Source organism: Chlorella variabilis (assembly GCF_000147415.1).
Source record: "Chlorella variabilis unplaced genomic scaffold CHLNCscaffold_10, whole genome shotgun sequence".
Classification (NCBI taxonomy): domain Eukaryota; kingdom Viridiplantae; phylum Chlorophyta; class Trebouxiophyceae; order Chlorellales; family Chlorellaceae; genus Chlorella; species Chlorella variabilis.
Genome location: NW_005435078.1, coordinates 622,746 through 632,122, shown reverse-complemented (window position 1 = coordinate 632,122; position 9,377 = coordinate 622,746). Strand labels below are relative to the sequence as shown.

At 65.8% G+C, this 9,377-nt stretch overlaps 3 protein-coding genes across 3 annotated transcripts in view; 1 reads left to right on the top strand and 2 right to left on the bottom strand.

The window, feature by feature from the left end:
* CHLNCDRAFT_57841 (hypothetical protein) overlaps positions 1 to 2,585 on the top strand; it is a gene marked incomplete at its 5' end in the record, with an annotated part of 10,183 nt that extends 7,598 nt beyond the window's left edge. Inside the window, 6 exons of the mRNA XM_005847701.1 lie at positions 512 to 605; positions 747 to 800; positions 932 to 1,008; positions 1,200 to 1,334; positions 1,426 to 1,702; positions 1,808 to 2,585. Coding sequence (XP_005847763.1) covers positions 512 to 605; positions 747 to 800; positions 932 to 1,008; positions 1,200 to 1,334; positions 1,426 to 1,702; positions 1,808 to 1,989 — 819 coding nt within the window. The 3' untranslated portion in view covers positions 1,990 to 2,585. The remainder of the gene's footprint in view (positions 1 to 511; positions 606 to 746; positions 801 to 931; positions 1,009 to 1,199; positions 1,335 to 1,425; positions 1,703 to 1,807) is intronic.
* Positions 2,586 to 6,675: 4,090 nt separating this feature from the next.
* Positions 6,676 to 7,778, bottom strand: CHLNCDRAFT_133869 (hypothetical protein; the record flags this gene model as incomplete). The annotated part of the gene is made up of 4 exons (XM_005847532.1): positions 6,676 to 6,796; positions 6,930 to 7,132; positions 7,254 to 7,630; positions 7,745 to 7,778. The coding sequence occupies 4 exons, from the start codon at positions 7,776 to 7,778 to the stop codon at positions 6,676 to 6,678; spliced, it is 735 nt and encodes a 244-aa protein (XP_005847594.1).
* Positions 7,779 to 8,417: 639 nt separating this feature from the next.
* Positions 8,418 to 9,315, bottom strand: CHLNCDRAFT_23353 (hypothetical protein; the record flags this gene model as incomplete). Its single annotated transcript, XM_005847531.1, has 3 exons — positions 8,418 to 8,720; positions 8,863 to 9,093; positions 9,184 to 9,315. Coding segments are annotated over 3 exons (666 nt in total), but the record flags the coding sequence as incomplete, so codon positions are not given.
* Positions 9,316 to 9,377: the final 62 nt, after the last annotated feature.

The following is a 9,377-nucleotide window of genomic DNA, read 5'->3' as shown; positions in this document are numbered from 1 at the left end:
GAGGGTATTGTAGCTCCCCAGGTGAGCGCCAGAGGTCAATGCTGACCTCTGGTGCTGCCCACGAAAGGCGGCGGCGGGCACCCATCAGGGCGCCGCACAGGGCAGGAGTCAGTCGCAGGTGGCATTCGCTGCGCCCGTCCCCACGCACCCGAATCTCAACGCAGGTCACAGGCACACAGTCAGGCACTGGCAGGTGAAGGCTGGCCCGGCAAAACAAAACGAAGGCTGCGACTGCGGCCCCCAGGCCCCCACCGGCCTCCAGAGCGAGCCCCTTGACCACGATATGGGGGAAATCGGGCCGCAGGGATGCCCGGGAGGCCGGGTTGCTGATCGGCTGCTGGCTGCGCTGCCCAAGGCTGGCTCCCTCGCTGCTTGACATGCTGATGGGTGGGTGGGTGAGTGTGGAGGGTGGGGGTGTGGGGGTGATCGGCGCGAGGCCGGCGCGATGGCTCTCTGTGAGCGGACGGGTGGGCTACTGTTGGCTATAATAGGCTATAATAGGCTATAATAGGCTATGAGCAAGGATGGAGACATCCCCCGCAGCAACATCGCCTTCATGGCCGATGCCTTTGCTAGCATGATGGGAGGCCTGCTGGGCAGCTCTGGTGAGCCCTCGCAGCCGGGGTCTGCTGTGGCGCCCCTAGGAGCCTGCACATGTCACGCCCGTGCTGCTCAAACCACGCAGCCCAAGTCTGCATGCCCGCTTTCGGAACGTCCTGTATGCTTGTTGTGCCTGGCGTGTGCAGCCCTCACTACCTACGTCGAGTCGTCTGCCGGCATGAAGGAGGGAGGCAGGACAGGTGAGGCGCGCTGCCCTTGCTGTAGCAACGGGTGTTCCATTCTCACCGTGCTGCATGCATCCGTGCTGGCATCCCCGGTCTCTCCCGCCTGCCCCGGCCCATCCATGGCGCCCTGCTCTTGCTGCTCGAAGGCTTTGCCGCCCTTGTCGCCGCCATCCTCTTCTTTGCGTCCTCCTTCCTCTCGCCGCTGTTTGGCCAGATCCCTTCGGTGAGCCCCGCTGCTGCTTTGCCGCCGCACCTGGCTGCCCAGCCTACCCTGTTGGCCATGCAGTGCACGCGCAGCCGGGACAAGCCCACTTCAGCAGCCACGTTCCCAGGAGCAGCCCAGCAAGGGTCCCAGGAGCAGCCCGGCAAGGGAGCCTGCTGACAAAATGCATGCACGTGCTGCCGCCGTCGCAGATTGCCACCTCCCCCGTTTTGGTGCTGGTGGGCATCATCATCTTTGCCTCTGCCGTGATTGACATCAACTGGGAGGACTACAGTGAGGCGGTACCGGTCCTGGTCACCACCACCATTATGCCCTTCACCTCCAACGTGAGCGGCGCAACAACTGCTATCCCCAACTGCCACAGCCCTGGTACCCTGGTGCCACCCCTCACCCAGCCGCCCTCCCCTTCTGCCGCAGATTGCCTACGGCATCATTGCCGGCATCGGCTCCTACATGGTCTGCAAGTTCTTTACCTACCAGCTGCTGGATTATGATGTCCCTGGCCTGGACCAGCGCAAGTGGCCCGGCGTGGGCATCTATCAGAAGTGGTCCGCCACCTTCTCCCTCTTCATGCCACTGCCCGGCTGGAACTGCGCCTTCCCCGGCGAGGCCCCCACAGGCAAGCCCGCCCTCCCCGAGGCTGCCGCCCGCACAGGGCCGATGTTGTCAGCCCCACTACCGCCGCAGCAGTGCAGTCAGCAGCTGCCTTGGCTCCTGCCCTGCTTCTCCTCCCTCTCCGCCTGCGCCCTCCTCCCCTGAGCGAGCGATGCGCCTTGCCGTGCCTCCCGCCTGCCTGCAGGCGACCAGATCAGCTACGATGCTGCCCTCAAAAAGGCCATGGGCTCCAAGTACATCGAGGTGCCAGATGTGGTGGACGTGTCGGATGAGGGCTCCCCCCCCAGCATGTCCGAGCTAGAGAAGGGCAGCGCCAAGGCCGGCGACAGCGCCCACAACGGCACCGAGGCGTTTCGCGCCGTCTGAGCGTCCCCCGCCCGCCCTCGGCTCCATCCTGGAGCAGTGAGAGCCCCCACCAGACGCCCCCATGTCGGCAGTTGCGCCGCCGCGCGCCGCCGGCTGGCCTGGCTCTGTTGCTCTGCCAGTTGCCGGCAAAGCCACAGAGCCACGCCGTTCCCAACCGGGGGGGCAGCCGACGCATGCCCGCACCGCATGCCCTAACTGCACTCCCCTGAAACTCAAGCCTGTTGATGGTACACCCCCTTTGCTTGCCCCTTTTCAACCGTCTGCTCACCTAGCGCCTTTCCCCCACACCCTGGCACGCATGCGCGCACACACGCCGCTGCCCCCCCCTTCTTTTTCCTGCACCAACCATGCTCGTCAGCTTTTCTTCACTCATTCAACTACCAACTCTGCTGCCCCCTCAGCCCCCCTCAGTCCTTTTATGCACACACAGAAAACCGCCTGCGCTCGGCGCCTCCCCCATGGCCCTCTGTAGCATTTGCCTCGTGGCTTAGAACTTAAATTGTAGTACTGCACTTGGGCAGCACTCTTCCCTCTGTACAACAGGGCATTTCTCCAGAAGGGAACCACTTGTATTCACCACTGTAAGTAAAAAACTGAAAGCAGATACAAGGACGAACCGGTGCAAAGGTGGGGCGCGGCAGCACGCAACACAACAGAGGTGGCCGCCTCCAGCACAGCGGCGGCCGTCTAGTTTACACTGCAGCAGGCGCGCTGCTGCAGAGGGGCGTTCTCTCAGCGCCGCCCGGCCTGCTTGCGCTGCTTGTGGGCTCTGCTCAGGTTCTTCATGGTGGTGTAGTAGGGCCAGCAGTCCACCGTCAACCTCGCCATCTGCATCGGCATGAGAACCTGCAAGGCGGCCAGGGCAGGAAGCACAGGTCAAGAAACCAGCAAGCACGCCGGCAAAGAGCGCGAGGCAGGGCTGGTGTGTCACACGACACGCCATGCATGGCGGCATCACTCTCTACACCGCAACATGTGTCGGATTTCACCCCGCACAAACACACAGGGTGTGTGGTACGGTGGGGACCCGGGCTGGCTTCACAGCGGGTGGGGGCCATAGCTGGGTGTGCAGAAGGGTGGGGGCAACGCTGTCGCGCTCACCTTGCGCAGAGAGATCATCACAGGAGCCTTCAGCGAGAAGTCTTGCTGCAGCGACGCCTTGAGCGCCTCGGCGCCCTGCACACAAACAAGAGCGGGGCGGCGGGCCGCGCCGCGACGCCAGGTGAGCACACGCGAGCAATGGCAGCCGCAGCAGGTGTGCCTGCGAGCGGTGCAGAGCGCAGCGCAGGGGGACAGCTGCAGGGCTGGCACCACCCAGGCGCCTACCTCTAGCAGTGTGGTGTCATCCTGCCTGGCGGCCGCCTCCGACAGGGCAGCCAGCACGGCTGCCTTGCTGCCAGCCAGCGTCTGGGCGCGCTGCTCAAAGAGCGCCTGGTGCGCCTCCAGCGTCTGCTCCTGCTGCGGCGACAGCGCCAGCTTCTCCTGCAGGCGCGGGAGGTGGGGCCCCAGGAGGGGAAGGAAGGTGAGGGAATGGGACAGGCAGCACGGCGAGCAGGCCCCGGTCGAGGGGACGACGGAAAGCAGATGGAGCGAGCAAACAAGGCACCAGGCGGTGCTGCTTCCTACTCCGCTCTGCAGAGCCCCAGCCGCAGGCGCAGCGACGAAAGAAGACCGCAGCGAGGCAGCAGCAGCAGGAGCAGCCAGCGCAGCAGCAGCGACAGCCAGCGCAGAAGCAGCGGCAGCAGCGACAGCAGCAGCGACAGCCAGCGCAGAAGCAGCGGCAGCAGCAGCGGCAGCGGCAGCGGCAGCGGGGCAACTCACCACCAGTTCCTGCCAGATGATGGTCTCGGGCTCCCAGTCCTCTGCCACAAACACGGAGGGCGGCAGCGCGGTGGCGCCGGGCCCGCCCACCAGCACCTCGGCCAGGTTGTTGTGGATGACGATGCCAAAGTCGTCGGGGCGCAGCGCCGCCATGTGGATGGTCCAGTCGTCCTGCAGGCGTGGCGGCGAGGGAGGCATGCAGGCGAGTGAGGAGGAGGAGTGGGTGAGGGCAGGAGGGAGCAGGTGGATGCAAGTGAGGGGTGGAGGGGCGGCAACGAGCACGCTGATGTGGCGCGCTCGGAGGCTGCTGCGCTGCCCAACATGCATCCTGCCTGCCCGCTGTCTGCCCGCCCTGCTGCTGGCCCGGGCATGCAGACCGCTCACAATGTCTGCCAGCACGCCCTGGATGGCGTCGAGCGTCTCCTCGTGCTGCTGGTACTCCTCCAGGGTGCGCCCCAGCCGCGGCGGGATGGCGTCCAGCACAGCCAGCAGCTGCTGCAGGCGGTCCACCTGCGGGCAGGTGCCGAAGGTTTGGCGCGGTTCGTGAGTGTGTGTGAGCACATGTGCGCCACAGCGAAACGAGTGTGTGTGATGCCGTGGTGTGGGGTTGATGGGGTGCGAAGAAGTGTGCAGATGCAGGGCAGCGCGCTGCTGCTGGCTGAGGCTGGGTTGCGACGCGCACGGCTGCGCCGTGCCCGCGACGCAGGCTGCCATGCGCAGCAGCAGCAGCCAGGCAGGCAGGTGCAGCAGGCAGGGGCAGCCAGGGGCAGGGGCGCGCACCTGCTGCTGGTACCACTGGATGTGCTGCCGCAGCGTGGCCGCAAAGAACCAGCTGCTGGGGCTCAGCCGGCTGCCGGTGCTGACGCTCTCGCTGCCCTCGCCCTCGCCCTCCCCGGCCTCCGCAATGCCGCTCAGGTTGAGCGCGGAGCCGGCGCAGGGCGCCTGGGGAGCCTGGGCCGCGGGGTCGGGCGCGCGTCCCGCCCGCCCGCCTGGCCCCGTGCCCTGAGCCATTGCCAGCAGCCGGTCAAAGGTGGCCTCCTCCTCTGTGCACACCTCCCGGCCGCCCTCTGAGCCGCTGTCGGAGCCCTCCAGGGCAAAGCTGAGCTCCTCGGCGTCCTCGTCGCTGCGCCAGCTGGGCGCGGCGCTGCCGCTGGCGGCGCTGTTGGAGGCGCGCTCGGCGGCCGCCGCCGCCGCCCGGATCTGCTGCTGCATCTCCAGCGTCGCGTTCAGCGCCGACTGGCGCTGCTTCAGCTGTTTGTTCTGGATGGTGAGGGACTGCGGGCGAGGCAGGCGGGTGCGGGAGGTGGGTGGGCCGATGAGATGGGTGGGTGAGTGCGGGAGCAAACGTGGGGCAGCAGCAAAGGTCAGCAACCAGTGCATGGAGCCACGGAGTAGCGTGAGCGCGGTGGGCATGCCATGCAGGCTGCCCTTGCCAGCCAGGATTCCGCTCCATGGCAATGCCATGACCTGCGGGGCGGCCTGCCGTGTGCTGTGCCCGGGCCAAGCCCCCTGCTGGCCCCCGCCTGCCCCTCACCTGCAGGTGTACACGCAGCGCACCCAGCTGGTGTTCCAACTCCTTGATTTTCTGCTGGTCCACGTCGCGCTGCTGGCGCTGGGCCTGGCGCCGCTGCTGTCGCGACACGTGCGGCTGCACTCTGCGTATGCTGGGAGCCCCAGCCGCCGCCGCCGCCTTGCTGGCCGCCTTGGGCTTGCTGCAGCGCCGCATGGTCTTGGACAGGGCGCCAGAGTTGTCTCCCTGGTGCGAGACTGACGGCTGTGGTGCTGGGCCGGCCGAGGGCTGCGGCGTGGCTGTGGTGACGACAACCCTAGGAGCTGCCGCCGCCCACTGCGGGCCGCTGGCGGGAGGCCAGCTTGCTGGCCCAGCCGTGGAGGCGCGCTGCTGCTCGGCCATCCCCGCTGCATGCGAGGCAAATCCTCCCACCGCTGGCACCCAGAAGCCGGCCTCTGGGCCCCCGCTCCCGCTCATTCCGAGTAGGTTCCCCGGCGGTGCTTGTATGGGCGCCTGTGGACCCCAGAGTGCTGCTACTGATGAGCTTGTCGCACTGCAACGCGCTCAACAGCTGGGCGCGGCCCTCCACAAGCACCAGGTTCCCTGCCAGGTTCCCTGCACGCTGATTGCAGCCCTGCCTGCGCTCCCCGGAAGGCTCCCCGAGGTGCAAACGAACTGGAGAAGGTGGAGGCTGCTGGCAGTGAGTGGGACATGCATGGAGCTGCTTGCCCCATCATCAGGTCAGAGAGGCCACCTACAGTACCAGTGCTCTAAGTGCCCCAATTACTTCGTTTTGCTGCCATTGGAACCCGGTTACAACGCAAAATAGCGGCAGAGCGGACCTGGTGTGGGCTGTCTGGTGGGGCCCCCGCTGGCACTGCCGCCGCCGCTCACTGGCAGGTGGGAGTTGAGCCCCCTGTCCGGTTGCATGCACTCCTGCAATTTGTTGATTTAGACCTCACAAAGAGAGAGAGAAAAACACGTCACCGCATGGCGGGGCTCTGCCGCGGATGAGACCCCAGCAGTGCCCGCTTACAACCCACGCCGAGCCGCCGCCGCCCAGCAAGGTACCACACCACATGCCGGCCTTCCTGAGGTAAGTCACATGCCGGCCTTCCTGAGTTAAGTCATTGCCCAAATGTTACAAATCTGAGTTTGCAGCGTGCAGTGATACAAGTGTGGAATGGTACAGGTCATCACAGGTGGCAAGAACGAATGAGGCAAGTCTGCAGGCACACTTGCGGTAAGTGTTGGTGGTTACCACCGTCAGAGAGCGGCAAATGTCATGAGTAGGCAGACAGGCGACTACGTTTACAACAAAAACTGAGAGCTGCAGTGCGCTGAGATACTGCTGCTCAGGGATTCGGCATCGCCGTTAGCGCCGCCTCCACCGCCGCCGTGTCTGCCGTCCAGCCCACGATGCCGCCCTGGGCCTCAATCATCTTGATCGCCGCCTCCTTGAATTCCGGGAAGTAGCTGGCTGCAGGGAGGGGGAGACAGAAGGGAAGGGGTGCGAACCAACTCGGAGGACCCAGGTCACATGCGGACATACGCATGCACAGCGCCAGGAGCCAGGACAGCAGCAGAGCAACAGGAATGAGGCCGGCACGCTGCGCTCGGCTTGCCTGTGGCGTCTGTGACCAGCAGGCACTCGTAGCCGCGGTCGTTGGCCTCCCGCATGCTCGTCTGCACGCACACCTCGGTGGTGACCCCCGCAAACAGCAGGTGGGTGATGCCGCGAGCCTGCAGCTTCTCGTGCAGCCCGGTGGCCCAGAAGGCGCCCTTGCCGGGCTTGTGCACCTGCCACTCGCCCTGCAGAGGGAGGGGAGCGCGTGGCATTGGTGGCAGGCAATGCCTGTGCTACAACATTTCGATATACATACATCCATTTTGATGTACGTACTACCACTGGCTGATGGGCCAAGAGATCTACCTCGATGGGAGCCACCTCTGGCACAATGCCGTTGCCTGGCTCGCCAGCCACGAGGATGCGCCCCATGGCGCCCTCTGCACCGATGCGCAGCTCTGGGGGCAGGTTGCCGCGCAGCTGCTTGGAGCGAGGCAGGTCTGAGAGGTCGGGCTTGTGAGCCTCCAGGGTGTGCACCACCAGCATGCCCGCCTTGCGCGCAGCAGCCAGCAGCCGGGCGCCGGGCTCCAGGGAGGCGCGCAGCAGCGCCACGTTGTTGCCCAGCGTCTCCCCAAAGCCGCCCGCCTCCATGAAGTCGCGCTGGAAGTCGATCATCACCAGTGCCGTGTGCTCCACGGGCAGAGGGTAGGGGTAGGGGCTGGCAGCCACCTCGACCACGGCGCCTGCACGCGGCGCAAGGTTAGGCGGCAAGCGCCTGGGCGGTAGCGCCGCACACTGTGCTGCTGCCCAGGCTGGGCAGGGCGGCGATTGCAATCGCATCGCGCAGGCCTCCGCACCTTCGGGGACTGCACAGACGGGGATGGTGCTCATGACTTGGACAGGGGCTGGAAGAGTTTTTGTGTGCAGCGAGGTGGAGGCTGCACTGTGTTGTAAAAGCGCCAGTCCGTATTTACGATGATGGTTGTGGGGGTTGGAAGTCTTTCAGCCTGCTCCACCTCTCGGCCCCTCCCGCCACCTGCTGGCCAGCTGGCTGGTGCAAGGGCGCAGAGCCACCAGGGTTTCGATTGTACAGGCTGTAAACAAAACAATCTCCGCATTGTTAGGCGAGGCACATTCTCTCCGATAGAGTGCAGGGGCCGAGGGGCGACGTGCTGTTTGTGCAGCGCTTGCACCACCGCCTCCCCTGCCGCCGGCCTCCCCACCACCCCCACCCATCCATCATGTCTTGCAGAAGAGGCAGCCCGTATTGTACAGGTTCAGAACCAGGTAAGCTGAGGAGGTCTTGGTATCGGGGGTGTACGGCCAAGTGCGCTGAGGGAATAGCAGAGTTACTGACGCATGAGGGGTGGCAAGGTGGGGCTGTGACGGGCCGGCGGCACCCGCAGGCGGCAAACGCTACTGGTGATTATGGTCAACGTCGAAGAGCAGGTGGGTACGAAGGACGGGCAGGGGCCATGGGAAAAGAAGGAAGTACACATCAGTGCCAGGCGGTGGGCCAGACCCTGCCGCTCAGGCGGCAGCCAGCGCCGCCTCCACCGCCGCCGTGTCTGCCGTCCAGCCCACGATGCCGCCCTGGGCGCGGATCATCTCGATGGCGGCTTCCTTGAACTTGGGGAAGTAGGAGTCTGTGGCGTCTGTGACCAGCAGGCACTCGTAGCCGCGGTCGTTGGCCTCCCGCATGCTCGTCTGCACGCACACCTCGGTGGTGACCCCCGCAAACAGCAGGTGGGTGATGCCGCGAGCCTGCAGCTTCTCGTGCAGCCCGGTGGCCCAGAAGGCGCCCTTGCCGGGCTTGTGCACCTGCCACTCGCCCTGCAGGCATGCCAGCAGCAGAAGGAGGGCCCGACGTCAGCAGGCGAGCATGCAAGCAGGCCGCTCCCGCTCCCGCTCAGCAGGAGAGAGGCCTCTGATCGCAGTGCACAGGCAGCGGCGCGGCAGGCTAGCCCTTGCTCACATCGATGGGAGCAACCTCTGGCACAATGCCATTGCCGGGCTCGCCGCGGATGAGGATGCGGCCCATGTCTCCCTCCGCGCCAATGCGCAGCTCTGGGGGCAGGTTGCCGCGCAGCTGCTTGGCAGGGGGCAGGTCTGAGAGGTCTGCCTTGTGCGCCTCCAGGGTGTGCACCACCAGCATGCCTGCCTGACGCGCAGCAGCCAGCAGCCGGGCGCCGGGCTCCAGGGAGGTCTGCAGGCCACAGACACACAACAGCAGGTTAGAACCGCAGCACACGATGCTCTCAGCGCGCATCAACCAAACAGCTGCCACGCAGCGCACCCGCAGCAGCGCCACGTTGTTGCCGAGTGTCTCCCCAAAGCCGCCCGCCTCCATGAAGTCACGCTGGAAGTCGATCATCACCAGCGCCGTGTGCTCCACGGGCAGAGGGTAGGGGTAGGGGCTGGCAGCCACCTCGGCAACGGGGCCTGTAGGGCAGGCATGGCGGGAGCAAATGGAGTGGTGGCAGGCAGGCG